The sequence below is a fragment of the Staurois parvus genome, unplaced genomic scaffold (assembly GCF_062004578.1).
Source record: "Staurois parvus isolate SC_StPar_1 unplaced genomic scaffold, SC_StPar_1.0 ptg000491l, whole genome shotgun sequence".
Classification (NCBI taxonomy): domain Eukaryota; kingdom Metazoa; phylum Chordata; class Amphibia; order Anura; family Ranidae; genus Staurois; species Staurois parvus.
The window spans coordinates 839,214-855,000 of record NW_028318287.1 but is presented as its reverse complement, the minus strand read 5'-3'; the positions used below and the strand labels follow the sequence as shown (position 1 = coordinate 855,000).

Sequence of the window (15,787 nt, the reverse complement as noted above, 5' to 3'; positions counted from 1 at the left end):
TTATATCCGGTCTCCCCGGACCCTGCATTCACTATATCCGGTCTCCCCAGACCCTGGATTCATTATGTCTGGTCTCCCCGGACCCTGCATTCATATATCTGTTCCCCCCGGACCCTGCACTCACTATATCTGGTCTCCCACAGTACACAGAACATGGAAATGCAATTATTTTAGTAAATATAAACTGCTAAATACCTTTTCTCATCAGCAGTATATAGCAGTCTTGTGACCTCTATCAGTGTGCAGCAGAGCACTGGTTAAAGCTTGTAGGAGTTTTCTTTCTGCTCTAGGAGGATGCAGAACCCCTGACCTCTGTCTGGACAGTGCTGGTTGGCCCTGTGCTGATCATATGCTCTCTCCCAAGAAAAAAAAAAAACCTCTCTAGCAATACACACTAAACTGAGCATGTGCAGAAGGGCTACAGGTTCAGTCTGTCTTATCACATTTGACAAGAGGAGGATCAGAGAAGACAGGATCAAACAGCCTTTTTACACAATGCAGAGGATTAACCCCTTAGGTTCCCCAGTGAGTATAACAAGCATGCTTTACTGCATATATAGACTGATTGTACTGTTGTGGGTTTAGTAACACTTTACGTTGTGTAGGAGCAGTGGCACCGCCCCTCGATTGAAGCAGACCATGGAAGGTGGGCAACCAGGATATGACACAGGTGAGGGCATGTGGGGAGGTGTTGCCAGGTCCTGCTCCTCATCCCACAAGGGGTGAGGCCTTCGTCCCCACTAGTGGACCTTAACTTCTGCCTTGCTGTGGAAGTAACGTCACATGCTGGGGGGGTATAACAGTGAAGACCCTCCACCACAGTCATAATTGCTCATGTGGCCCCTTGGAAAAATGAATTGCTTACCTCTGCTCTACGCCCTGTGCTCAAAAAAGTATGTGAGCATATTCATGTGTTCAGGTGGAAGTGACGTCACGCGCTGGGGTGAGTATAACAGTGGAGGCCCTCTACACAATCCCAGTTTCTCATCTGGCCCTTCAGAAAAATGAATTGCCCACCTCTGTTCTAAGCCCTATGCTAAAAAAGTAAGTGAGCATATTCAGGTTTTCAGGTGGAAGTGACGTAACGCGCCAGGGCGAGTATAACAGTGGAGGCCCTCCACAACAGTGTCTCCTGTGGCCTCCCTGGGAAAATGAATTGCCCACCTCCGCTCCACATCCTACGCTCAAAAAGTATGTGAGCTAATTCAGGTGTTATTGGTCCCATAGACCAGTTTTGTACATTACATCATTGCGGACCGCATCGCATGAAGCTGGTGAAAGAGCAGTAACTTTTTTGGGCGGGTTGCATTTGGCTGCGATTGCGACGTAATTTATCACGCGGTAGTTGCGGCAGAATCACACTATTGAAAATAAATGGCGCCTGAACAAGCGTGAGCCGATCTGCCAGTATCGCAGATTGTTTTTGCGATTCTGCCCCCGATTCAAAACGCCTACATGTGAGCCTAATGCAGGTCATAGACAGTTCATTTACCAGCCGAATTTTCATCCGCAAAACGACACATCGGTCGTTCTGTTGCCACCAATAATTACGAAAATGGGCCGTTTTTCGTAAATTTTCCAGCATGACCGATAAAAGATATGAAGAACCGCGAAAATCAGCCGATGACATTGCCCCACTAATGGCGTGAATATCGGCCGATTATTCTTTCGAACGAAAATTCGGCTGATAAACAAACCGTCTATGGCCTGCATTATGCAGGCCATAGACGGTTCGTTCATCGGACAATTTTTCGTGCGAAAAACAAAACATCAGTTGTTCTGTTGCCACCAATGATTACGAAAATCTGCCATTTTTCATAAATTTTCCAGCAAGACCGATAAAAGAAATGAGGAGGAACCGCGAAAATCGGCCGATGACATTGCCCCACTAACAGTGCGAAAATCGGCCAATTTTTCTTTCGGACAAAAATTCGGCCAATAAACGAACCGTCTATGGCCTACATTACGCAGGCCATAGACGGTTCGATTATTGGCCGATTTTTCGTCCGAAAAACAAAGCATCGGTCGTTCTGTTGCAACCAATGATTACGAAAATCGTCTGTTTTTCATAAATTTTCCAGCATGACCGATAAAATGAGGAGAAACCACAAAAATCGGCCGATGACATTGCCCCACTAACGGTGCGAAAATCACCCGATTATTCTTTCGAACGAAAATTCAGACGATAAACGAACCGTCTATGGCCTGCATTACGCAGGCCATAGACGGTTCGTTTATTGGCCGATTTTTCGTCCGAAAAACAAAACATCAGTCGTTCTGTTGCAACCAATGATTACGAAAATTGGACGTTTTCATAAATTTTCCAGTATGACTGATAAAATGAGGAGAAACCGCGAAAATCGGCCGATGACATTGCCCCACTAACAGTGCGAATATCGGCCAATTTTTCTTTCGGACAAAAATTCGGCCAATAAACGAACCGTCTATGGCCTACATTACGCAGGCCATAGACGGTTCGATTATTGGCCGATTTTTCGTCCGAAAAACAAAGCATCGGTCGTTCTGTTGCAACCAATGATTACGAAAATCGTCTGTTTTTCGTAAATTTTCCAGCATGACCGATAAAATGAGGAGAAACCACGAAAATCGGCTGATGACATTGCCCCACTAACGGTGCGAATATCGTCCGATTATTATTTCAGACGAAAATTCAGACGATAAACGAACCGTCTATGGCCTGCATTACGCAGGCCATAGACGGTTCGTTCATCGGACAATTTTTCGTGCGAAAAACAAAACATCAGTTGTTCTGTTGCCACCAATGATTACGAAAATCAGCCATTTTTCATAAATTTTCCAGCAAGACCGATAAAAGAAATGAGGAGGAACCGCGAAAATCGGCCGATGACATTGCCCCACTAACAGTGTGAAAATCGGTCGTTATTTTTGGACGAAAATTTGGCCGATAAACGAACCGTCTATGGCCTGCATTACAGTTCATTCATCGGATGATTTTTTGTCCAAAAAACGAAACATCGGTCGTTCTGTTGCCACCAATGATTGCGAAAATCGGCCGTTTTTCACTAATTTTCCATCATGACCGATAAAAGAAATGAGGAGGAACCGCGAAAATCGGCCGATGACATTTCCCCACCAACGGTGCGAAAATCGGCCGATTATTCTTTCGGACAAAAAATCGGCCGATAAACAAACCGTCTATTGCCTGCATAAGGCGCCAGTCACGTTAGCGTTTCGTAAACACCAGCAAAATCGCGTTTTTGTGGCACTTTTACAAAACGCGGAACGCGCAACGTTTGCGAGGCCGTTCTTTGTTAACGGCGACACAAAAGCTTAACGCTTCCTTTTTTGTGTGCAAATGCGCAAAAAAGAAGCGGCGTATACTTTGACGCTTTTGTCGCGAACGGGGCGGCCTATTGCAATAAACGGGATGCGAAAACTGCGCAATTGTGAAACGCCAGGTGTGAATGGGGTCAAATGCGTTCTTTGTGCTGCACCGGGCAGAGAAGGCTGCAGCGGGAACACACAGACGGCCCCCCCCCCCCCCCCCCGGCTCCGCACATTCCCAGCAAAACTTCATGCAAAGTCCCGCTGCACAGGCAGACACACAACCCATCCACCTGATTGGCCTTTACACCCATCCGTCAAACGCGTCCCGGAGCTGGATTGGCTAAAGCGCCCGCTGGTCAGCTCCGTCTAGCCTGCTGCGCTGCCCCGCACCTGATTGGCCTCCGCCTCCATCCATCAAGGGCGTCCCGGAAGCGGATTGGCTAAAGCGCACGCCGCTCTGCCTGGTCTAGACACGTCCTCCCAGGCAGAAGGGAGGAGGCGCTGCTGCTGGTTGCTGCTCCCTCTCTCCTCTCCCTGCCCCCCCTTCCCCCGGCAGACATCCAGCAATTGCAAAATGTGCCGAGCTCAGCAAGTCTGCAGATGCACTAAAAAGAGAAGGAAATACACCCTGAGATTTTTTTTTTTTGGTGCACCGCAGGACCTCACCCTCCCCTGCACCACACAGCCGTCTGCACCCCCCACCCTCACCCCACCCCCAGTCATGCCCCACCATGCATACAGAACAAAAAAAAAAAAAATATAGAAAAGTGAATTGCAATCCACGTACCATGGTGCATGCACAGTGTGCGGTACGGGGGGGCTCTACAAGGCTCGGGTCGGTGGTGGCTTCATTTTTCTGACACCTTTTACAACAGTCTGCAAAGTTGGCAGCAGCCCGGAAGAAGGAGGAGAAGGCTGGGCACAGGCACTTCCTCCGCTGGCCGGCGGGGGGCGCTCTGCTCTGCCTTGATGGATTAGCATGTATTTTTGGCTGGCTGATCCTGGATGGAGGGGGGTGGGGGAGGGGAGGTGGTGGTGGAGGGCACTTCGCACAAGTTGCAAGCTCTCCCTTCTGTTTCCGCAATCGCTGCAATTTGCATAGTTGGAGGGATCAGCCAATGGGAGGCCTGGGGCAAGGTTCTCCAGGGAGGGGGGAGGGGCAGAGGCACAGGGAGGGGTGCAGTGTGCTCAGAGCTGCAGGCTGGACATTGCTTCAGTCTTTTCTGCTCTCCATACTCCAGGCACAAGCAATCCTCCAGTTCTAGGTGGGGCAGGGTGGGCTCAGTTCTCTTTGATTTGGGTAGCCCAAAGCAGTGGTCTCCAAACTGCGGCCCAGGGGAGGCCAGATGTGGTCCCTTGCTTGCCTTTACCTGGCCCTTGGGACACTATTTCACCAATCCAAACCAATGATGGGGCACAATTCCCCCTATTGACACCATCAATGGGGCATTACTCTACCCACTCATACCAACAACATGGCACTATTCCTTCCAGTAAAACAGATGATGGGGCATTTTCTACTCCTACTGGCCAAAGTCTGGCCCCCCTTAAGCCTGAAGGACAGTAAATGTTTGCCTTTACCTGGCCCTTGGGGCACTATTTCACCAATTGACACCAATGATGGGGCACATTTCCCCCTACTAACACCATCAATGGGGCACTATTCCTCCCACTCATACCAACAACATGGCACTATTCCTCCCACTAAAACAAATGATGGGCCATTTTCTGCTCCCACTGGCCAAAGTCTGCCCCCCTAAAGCCTGAAGGACAGTAAATATTTGCCTTTACCTGGCCCTTAGGGCACTATTTCACCAATCGACATCAATGATGGGGCACATGTCCCCTACTGACACCATCAATGGGGCATTACTCTACCCACTCATACCAACAACATGGCACTATTCCTCCCAGTAAAACAGATGATGGGCCATTTTCTACTCCCACTGGCCAAAGTCTGGCCCCCCTTAAGCCTGAAGGACAGTAAACTGGCCCTTTGCTTAGAAAGTTTGGAGACCCCTGGCCTAAAGTATATCAAAAGCTTTTTTTTTTCTGCAGGATAGGGAAGGGTTAAAAAGAAATAAAGGCCCCCTAAGACCACATTTGCACTTGCACAACACATCAGGGCAGCTTGTTTACTTGAATGTGTAACAAATGCGCCAAGGTATCTTCCGCACCCGTGTTTCAGGGAGCCTCGCATGTGTTTTTGCAATGTGCAATTTTTATGTAACAGTAGTACCCACTTACACTGGTGGTCATTTTAGTGCCCCCACCTTCAAGACCATTGTAGTGCCTACTATATTTGTGGTCATTGTAGTGCCCCCACCTTCAAGACCATTGTAGTGCCCGCTATATTTGTGGTCATTGTAGTGCCCCCACCTTCAAGACCATTGTAGTGCCCACTATATTTGGGGCCATTGTAGTGCCTCCTTAAATTGGTGGCCATTGTGCTACAGAACTTTGGTGGTCAATGGAGAATGAGCCCTCCTTAGACTGCTGGCCAGTGGAGAACGGTCTCAATAACTGGTGGTCAGTGAAGTGCTACATTACATTGGTGGTTAGCAGAGAATTACCCCCCCCCCCCAGGTTGATGGTAAGTGGAGAAGGGCCCTATTACACTGGTGGTCAGTGGAGAATGCCCTCCATGCAGATTGCAGAAAAGCTCATTGATCTCAGTGTTAATCTATTTAAGAGGAAGACATTTCTCATTGAACCCCTGGCAACCTCTGGAGAAACTCTGGTAGGTAAAAAGGCCACCTTAGGGGATCAGAAAGGTTATTTTCCCTGTTGGAGTAAATTGGATCACTCTTTATAAGTTGTTTTTTTACCCTCCTTTGGATCAACTATGAGTTTGGGGTTCCATATATCCAGGTTTTTAATTTTTTTGAATTTTTTTTCATTTTTGAATTGGCTGAACTTGATAGCCTTGTATCTGTAATTATGTGAACATTTTCCCCAAAAGTGATAAAAATAACAAAACAGGAACAGAGGGGAAAATCTTACAAAGGGGACACCAGGGGCGGACTGACCATTTGGAAACTCGGGCACTGCCTGAGGGCCCGGGGTCAGTAGGGGGCCCCATGAGATGCCCCTGGTACCTTTTTCATAGGCTTTTTTGAGTTTGGGCAAGGACACAGGGGCCCCATGATCCCCTATTGCCCGGGGGCCCCATGAGTTGTCAGTCCGCCCCTGTGGAAGTCAACAGAGCTTCTGCCCATTTACTAAGCTCTGGAGCAACTGCATTTTGCAAAGTGCACCGTCTGGGGTTGATTTACAAAAGGCAAATAGACTCCAGAGCTTAGTAAATAAGGTAAAGCGTCCGCCAAGAATACCCAATCACATGCAAGAAAAATGAAAAAAAAAAAAAAACAGCATTTTTGCTTGCACGTGATTGGATGATGGACGTCAGCTGAGCTTCTGCCCATTTACTAAGGTCTGTAGCAACCAGGGGCGGACTGACAACTCATGGGGCCCCCGGGCAATAGGGGATCATGAGGCCCCTGTGTCGTTGCCCAAACTCAAAAAAGCCTATGAAAAAGGTACCAGGGGCATCTCATGGGGCCCCCTACTGACCCCGGGCCCTCGGGCAGTGCCCGCGTTTCCAAATGGTCAGTCCGCCCCTGGTAGCAACTGCACTTTGCAGAGTGCACAGTCTATTTGCCTTTCGTAAATCAACCCCGCAGATGCCAATAAATAAAACTTTGCAAAGCGCACACTCTTGGGTTGATTTACGAAAGGCAAATAGACTGTGCACTCTGCAAAGTGCAGTTGCTACCAGGGGCGGACTGACCATTTGGAAACGCGGGCACTGCCCGAGGGCCCGGGGTCAGTAGGGGGCCCCATGAGATGCCCCTGGTACCTGTTTCATAATTATTTTTTAGTTTGGGCAAGGACACTGGGGCCCCATGATCCCCTATTGCCCGGGGGCCCCATGAGTTGTCAGTCCACCCTTGGGGGACACTTCTTCTGGTAACAACTTCTTATAACAGGGTCTTCCCAAATTTGGAGAAATGTTCATAGATTTTCTTTTGCTTTCTGTTGAATCTTCAAGGCAGACAGTGGATGGAAATCTCCCCAATGGGACAACGATATTACAAAAAAAAAATTAACAGGGTTTTAAAGTTCAAGTATATGTAAAGCCAAAACTTTGAGGATCATTTTGGGTAGAATAGGGGAGGGTGAAACCCTTTGGCAGTTTTATTTGCCATCTGCATCTTAGTCTCCAAAACTGGGACACAGACATCAATGCAAACTTGACAGTTCCAATTCACTGCCAATCTATCGAAACCAAAAAGTTCTACTTTTATAAATACAATATATATATATTTTTTTTTTTCAGTGGGAATGTGGGAAAATGCGGTTCCGGCACCTGCAGCTCTGAATGTACAGTATGTAATGGCAAGAGATGCTAGGGTGTGCTGGAGGGTCTATTGACGCTGGCTGCTGGAGATCTATTGTTGCTAGCAAGATCTATTTTTGCGGGGGGTGGTTTGTTGGGCTAGGGAGGTCTATTGATGCTGGTGGGGGATCTGTTTTTGCTGGGGAAGGGTCTTATGCTACTGGGGGATCAGTTGTTGATGGGATGGATCTACTGTTGAGAAATGGGTCTAATATCTCTGACTGCTGGTGGGTCTATTGATGCTGGCCGAGGGGAGATCCATTGTTGCTTGGGGGATCTATTGTTACTAGAGGATCTATTTTTGCTGGGGTTCTATTGGGCTGGGGAGCTCTATTAATGCTGGTTGGGGATCTATTGTTGATGGGGATGGGTCTAATGCTTCTGGGGAGTAAATTGTTGAGGAAAAGGACCTACTGTTAAGAGAGGGTCTATTATTGCTGATTGCTGAAGGGTCTACCGATGCTGGCTGAGGAGAGATTTGTTGTTGCTTGGGGGATCTATTGTTGCTGGGGTTCTATTGGGCTTGAGAGGTCTATTGATGCTGGTTGGGAATCTATTGTTGATGAGGATGGGTCTAATGCTTCTGGGGAGTAAATTGTTGATGGGATGGACCTACTGTTAAGAGAGGGTCTATTGCTGATTGCTGGAGGGTCTATTGATGCTGGCTGAGGAGAGATTTGTTGTTGCTTGGGGGATCTATTGTTGCTGGGGTTCTATTGGGCTTGGGAGGTCTATTGATGCTGGTTGAGAATCTATTGTTGATGGGGATGGGTCTAATGCTTCTGGGGAGTAAATTATTGATGGGATGGATCTACTGTTGAGAGAGGGTCTATTGCTGATTGCTGGAGGGTCTATTGATGCTGGCTGAGGAGAGATTTGTTGTTGCTTGGGGGATCTATTGTTGCTGGGGTTCTATTGGGCTCGGCAGGTCTATTGTTGATGGGGATGGGTCTAATGCTTCTGGGGAGTAAATTGTTGATGGGATGGATCTACTGTTGAGAGAGGGTCTATTGCTGATTGCTGGAGGGTCTATTGATGCTGGCTTGTTGTTACTTGGGGGATCTATTGTTGCTGGGGGTCTAGTGCTTCTGGCTGCAGGAGATCTATTTTACTGCTTTTCTTGTTATCATTAACAAATTCCATGATACTTGTTTCTGTCTTCTCTAAAAAAGCGGTACTGGGAGGGGGGTTAGGGGGTGGAATCAAGGGACGGAGCTTGGAGGTGGGTAGGGGGCAGAGACAAGGGGTAACTTTGAAAGGGAGAGTTCCTGAACCTATTCTCTGAAAAAAAGCCCTGTGTATAATATATATATATGTGTGTGTGTATTTATTTATTTATTTTTTCATTTTTTTAGACACCCCCCCCCCCCTCTCCTCCCTAGCCGTTCAAATACAATAGGAAAAACCATTGCCCCCCCCCATTGGTACCTACCTAGTTGGATGGTGGTAACCTCTTGTGTTGTCCATTCTGCAAAGTAAACTTGTTACTTATAATCAGCATTGAGGAAAGTACAGCTGTGGCAATAAAGGGTCATTTACATGGGCAGATGTGAGGGGTGCAGCAAAAACAGGTGGTTGAGCCAACGGTTTTACCACCTCCTGACCGCCCGTGTGAAAGTTAACATGCAGCAATTTGTGGTCTTACACGTGCTACAGCCATGACGCCTTCATAGTTGCAGCAAATCCCCCCACGTTTAGTGGCCAGTACTGCCGCCAAAATTGGCCCATTCAGGTGAATGGGGCCTCGTTGCAACCAAGATTTCAATAAAAAATCCCTGTTCAGCTGTAAAAAAAAAACCAAAAACAGGCATTCAGGAGGCGGCAGGAATGCTTTCTGAATGCCCAGCAACCACCCTCTGAAAAACAACTCATTGCGGATCGGTTTTCAGAGGACTGGCTCAGGTGTGAACAAGCCCTAAGGCACATATTTATAAGCAACAAATCTGACATTAACTGCTGGTGAATCTTCGTGGTTCATGTGTTTTAAATGACAGTGCTTTATAAATAAGCCCCGTGTCACGGATAAATGACCCTCGGAATGGCATTTTTTGGCGCTGAAATCACCGTGCCAAAATTTCCCGCTGACCCCCGTCACCGAAAACAAATGGACCTCCTTCTTATCCCATTAGAAGTACCTCGGGGCCCACGTAACGCCAACTGACAACCAGCGATGAGTGTTATTGCATTGCTTATTTCCAGCTATAAAAATAGTGATATTTTCCATAGTAACTTCATGTTTGTTTTTATTTTATTGCAAGAAATATGGAGGAATTTGGTTGCGATGGCAGCAGAACATTTCATTCTTCTTAACAAGCACCATTTGGTTTTAATGGATTGTGCTGTGTTTTTTTGTATCACTTGTTGCTGTTGCTGAGTACTGGAGGTGTCTGTATGGGGAGGAAGATGTATGATGTGCAGATCACGGTCTCCCTTCTTTCTACATGATAAAAGCATTATTGGGACGCACAGTTTGTGCCATGCCGACCATTGTGGGCAACAACATTTGGACTTCTTTCCCATTAAATATGTTAGATAATATACATTATAAACGGCGGCGTGTTCTGCATTTGAACTCCCAGAGTTCTGTTAAAGGGGGACTCTAGAATCTGTAGGATGTAATCCTAGAACGCAACATACTCAATTTTTGTTCTGATTCAATCATTTCGGAAAGTGTTGGTAACAGGGGCGGACTGACCATTTGGAAACTCGGGCACTGCCCGAGGGCCCGGGGTCAGTAGGGGGCCCCATGAGATGCCCCTGGTACCTTTTTCATAGGCTTTTTTGAGTTTGGGCAAGGACACAGGGGCCCCATGATCCCCTATTGCCCGGGGGCCCCATGAGTTGTCAGTCCGCCCCTGGTTGGTAATCCAGTTCGAGGAAGAGACACAATCTGCACTGAGTGCAAGTCAAGCATTGATTGCTTGACGGAACAGTCATGGCAGATGAACGATTGACAGTAATGCCATCTGGAGATTTTGCTCTGTATTGTAGAAAACAGAGATGGTCGGCTTTGTAGGTCCACACATGGCTTGTACCAATCAATTGTCACCTAACCAGCAACTCACTTCCACATGGCATCCTTAGCCAACCAAAATCCATTTTATTGAAGACGTCTAACAACAGGGATTTTTCATGTTCAGACTGCTGTCCATTACAAGAAGTAGCCATGAGATAGAGACTGAAGAGCTACAGAGAGATTGAAGAGCTACAGAGGGACTGCTGAGTTACAGAGAGACTGCTGTGTTATAGGACGACTGCTGAGCTGCAGAGAGACTGCTGTGTTACAGAGAGACTGCTGAATTACAGAGAGACTGCTGTGTTATAGGACGACTGCTGAGCTGCAGAGAGACTGCTGAGCTGCAGAGAGACTGCTGTGTTACAGGACAAATGCTGAGCTACAGAGAGACTGCTGTGTTATAGGATGACTGCTGAGCTGCAGAGAGACTGCTGAGTTACAGGACAGCTGCTGAGCTGCAGAGAGACTGCTGTGTTATAGGACGACTGGTGAGCTGCACAGAGACTGCTCTGTTACAGGACAGTTGCTGAGCTGCAGAGAGACTGCTGTGTTATAGGACAACTGCTGAGCTGCACAGAGACTGCTCTGTTACAGGACAGCTGCTGAGCTGCAGAGAGATTGCTTTGTTATAGGACGACTGCTGAACTGCAGAGAGACTGCTGAGTTACAGAGGGACTGCTGAGTTACTGAGAGACTGCTGTGTTACAGGACGTCTGCTGAGCTGCAGAGAGATTGCTGTGTTATAGGACAACTGCTGAGCTGCAGAGAGACTGCTGTGTTACAGAGGGACTGCTGAGTTACTGAGAGACTGCTGTGTTACAGGACGACTGCTGAGCTGCGGAGAGACTGCTGAGTTACAGAACAACTCCTGAGCTGCAGAGAGACTGCTGTGTTACAGGATGACTGCTGAGCTATAGAGAGAATGCTGTTTTACAGGATGGCTGCTGAGCTGCAGAGAGACTGCTGAGTTACAGGACGACTGCTGAGCTGCAGAGAGACTGCTGTGTTACAGGTCAACTTCTGAGCTGCAGAGAGACTGCTGTGTTATAGGACGACTGTGGAGCTACAGAGAGACTGCTGTGTTATAGGACAACTGTGGAGCTACAGAGAGACTGCTGTGTTACAGACTGCCAAGCTACAGAGAGACTGCTGAATTATATAGTCCAGGGGGGATGAACGAACAAAAATGACTCGATTCTCCAAGTCACACATTCAATGTGGATGGGGGAATCCTCCCTGCAGAGCCTTTGTATACCGACAGAGGGGAGACTTCCCTGCTATCAGAATAAACTGATCAGTGGCTGATCAAGCAAAAATTTTCCAACAGTGAACCGATCAACTTCTGTACAACCACCCTGCCTTTACATGGGTCGAAATTTGGATAGCCCCTGCTGAACCAATCCATGTATGTCCGGCTTTACAGAGAAACTGCTGAGCTACAGAGCGACTGCCAGCAGAACAGTCTGCATCCAGGGGCATATGTCCATACGCATGTTTACATTCGGAGCTGCATATATCCATATATACCCATACTGTGTCATTCACATGCAGCTGTACGCAATACCTGTGGCTCCCGGGGGCTGTAATATGGCCGTATTTTATATACCCCAATACACCTGTGAGTATGATCCCTAAAAGCCTAAAGAGGACTCAGTAATGGGAAAAGCCTTCCACCACTGCTGCCCATGGCGATTCCCCAATCAGTTCCCACCAGGACTAATAGTAGTTCACAGCTCATGGAAATTAGGGCGCACGTTACGTATTAGACGCTGCTTTGTTTCAAAAAACCACTATATGCATTGCCATGCCTCCTTAGTCCAGAAAGTATGGTCACCTGCTGACTTGGCACCATCCACCGGCAGCTTAACTCTTTAACAAGACGCAGAAGTTGAATCCAACAATTTTACTTCTGATAATTGGAAGACGGGATGTTTTTACAGTCTTCTGAAACTGTAAGAAGCCAATGACTTTCCTGAGGCCGGTTTCTGTGAATACTTAACACTGACAGTGGAAACATGGGAGAAATGGGGGGGGGGGGTATAGCTAAAACTAAACTAAATTAACTAGTACTAAACAGTAGGAGAGGGCAGAAGAAGACACTAAAATCTCATTAAACAAGTTGTAGTAACCGGAAACTGCCACTAGATGTCAGCATATATAAAAAAATTGATAGCCTCATGTAGTACAATAGAAGTCATGAAACATACATGAGATTGAGGTAGAACATGTGCTATTGGACCCTGTCTTAACACGGCGTCACACCTTGCATATTTCAGGTCCAGAGCTGTATGGCTGTAAAGGATTGCCCTATTTATCTGTCTATGGGCTTTCCTGGTGAATGTGGCCAATAAAAGGCCCTTATTAGCTTTTTAATTTCCTCCATAGTTACATTATTATTATTATACAGGATTTATATGGCGCCAACAGTTTGCTCAGCGCTTTACAATATAACGGGAGACAATACAGCAACAATACAGTTCAATACAAGAGGGTTAGGAGGGCCCTGATCCTGGGAGCTTACAATCTAAGAGGGAGGGGCTACTACAAAAGGTAATAACTGTGGGGGATGGACTGGTAGGTGGAATAGAAGATTCCATTATTAGCTGAGGGCAGGATAGGCTTCCCTGAAGAGATAGGTTTTCAGAGATCGCCTAAAAGTGAGCAGGCGATAGTCTGATAAATTGGGGTAGAGAGTTCCAGAGGATGGGAAAGCTCTGGAGAAGTTACATAGTTACATGCATAGTTACATATACTTACATAGTTCGTCTGGCTGAAAAAAAAAGACAAAAGTCCATCCAGTTCAACCATAAAAAAAGTTATAATCCTACACCCACAGTTGATCCAGAGGAAGGCAAAAAAAAACCCAGCAAAGCATGATCCAATTTGCTCCTGCAGGGGAAACAAAATCCTTCCTGATCCCCCGAGAGGCAATCGGATATTCCCTGGATCAACTTTACCTATAAATGTTAGTATCCAGTACAGCCAACGTTCTTCCGAAAAGTCTGCCTATTCCCAAGTCTAAAACCGAAAACTGTTGGCACCTTGTCAAGTTTTTATTACTGTCTGTGTCCTCACTGGGGAGATTCACCATCTCGACAACCCAGTGACCATTGTCGCCGAGACAGAAATGAAGAAGAAATCCAAAATTCTCGAAGAGGAATAGAAGGGAAATCTTCCAATATGGACACCTGTTCCTGTGACAACTGAGAGATTACAGAGACGTAGAGAGATTTTCTCTCACTTCCTGTTGTGTCTCCAGAACAGGAAGTGAAGGGAAATCTCTCCAACAGGACTCAGACAGTCACTACTGTTTCCAAAACTTGAAGTGGTTGTAAACCCTTTTATATACTCAGTGAAGTGACTGGCCTAGACAGGGATGAAACAAATCCTCCTACATACGTTGCACCCAGGGGTGGACTGACAACTCATGGGGCCCCCGGGGTAATAGGGGATTATGGGGCCCCTGTGTCCTTGCCCACACTCAAACCACACCCAGAAAAGCCTATGAAAGGTACCAGGGGCATCTAATGGGGCCCCCTTCTGACCCCGGGCCCTCGGGCATTGTCCGAGTTCCCAAATGGTCAGTCCGCCCCTGGTTGCACCTGTTTATCTGCAGCCATCTCTTCTCCACATCTGTTGAAAGGTATTATTATTATTCAGGATTTCTATAGCGCCAACAGTTTGCTCAGCGCTTTACAATATAACGGGAGACAATACAGCAACAATACAGTTCAATACAAGAGGGATAGGAGGGCCCTGATCCTGGGAGCTTACACTCTAAGAGGGAGGGGCTAGTGGTACAAAAGGTAGTAACTGTGGGGGATGGACTGGTAGGAGGAGTAGAAGATTCCATTATTAGCTGAGGGCAGGATAGGCTTCCCTGAAGAGAGAGGTTTTCAGAGATCGACTAAAAGTGAGCAGAGTAGGCGATAGTCTGATAAATTGGGGTAAAGAGTTCCAGAGGATGGGGGAAGCTCTGGAGATGTCCTGGAGACGAGCATGGGAGGAGGAGACAAGGGAGCTAGAGAGCAGGAGGTCTTGCGAGGAGCGGAGAGTACGGTTTGGGTGATATTTAGAGACAAGATCGGTAATATCATTTGGGTCAGAATTTACAGGGGATCTCTCAGTTCTGAAAAGCAGGGGGAGCTGAAGTTACACTCTGCAAAGCTCAGTGAGGAGAACTCCGAGCCCTGACTGGAGGGTAGAGACACCCCCCTTCACATAGCACACAGGAAAAGAGCTGAGGCTGACACTCACAGGCTGTGCGCTGGAGCTCCTCCCTGTCACCTTTTTTCTCTTGGTGTCAGGAAAACGTGTCAGAAGTGACTCACGCAGATAGCAGAGGAACAAAGCAGAAAAAAACCATTTGTGCTCTGGATTGAGGCAAAGAGACACTATAGAGGGATATGCTTTGTTCATTTTTGAGATTTACAACCACTTTAAAAAAAAAAAAAATTGTTCACACACTTTAATATGTCCTCAGGATCACTGCAGCCCATGTGCCGAGCAGGAACTGAGTATTATTAAGGTCATCTCTGAACTGCAATAGACGAGTCACCCTGCTAACCTTTGCACGTCTCGGATAAATCTGATGTCAATGGAATAAATGCGGATTAATCATTGCGAAGATCAACTTCCAGCTAAATAAACTGTGCTGTGATTTCAGTAAATTAGAGGGAGTGAAAGTGTTGGCTCTTCGAGCAGCTTAATGACTAACCAGCGAATTGGCACTCCATCACAGGCACAATCCCAGGCAAAGACTGGTGTGGCTTACACAGCTTCACTGACACATTCTGTAGTCACATGTGACAGAGAACACATGACAGTCCTGCTGGAAATGGAAAAAGAAAAAAAAAAACTAAACACTAGCCTATTTGCTGGCCATATATAAAAAGATTGTAAGCTCTTGAGTGTAGGATCACTCTACCTTTTATTTAACTGATCGTGTTTTTTTTTTTTTTTTCCACAAAAGTGCAGTAGAATATGTCAACTTTTTATCTGTTAGATTAGGGGTCTCCAAACTGCAGCCTGAGGGCCGGATGTGGCCCTTTGCTAGCCTTTAT

General features: G+C 46.9%; 1 protein-coding gene across 1 annotated transcript in view; it reads right to left on the bottom strand.

Annotated features, from left to right (window-relative positions):
* Positions 1 to 4,215, bottom strand: part of NFIA (nuclear factor I A) — a 535,857-nt gene extending 531,642 nt beyond the window's left edge. Inside the window, exon 1 of the mRNA XM_089689685.1 lies at positions 4,097 to 4,215. Within this exon, the coding sequence (XP_089545811.1) occupies positions 4,097 to 4,099 (3 nt within the window). The 5' untranslated portion in view covers positions 4,100 to 4,215. The remainder of the gene's footprint in view (positions 1 to 4,096) is intronic.
* Positions 4,216 to 15,787: the final 11,572 nt, after the last annotated feature.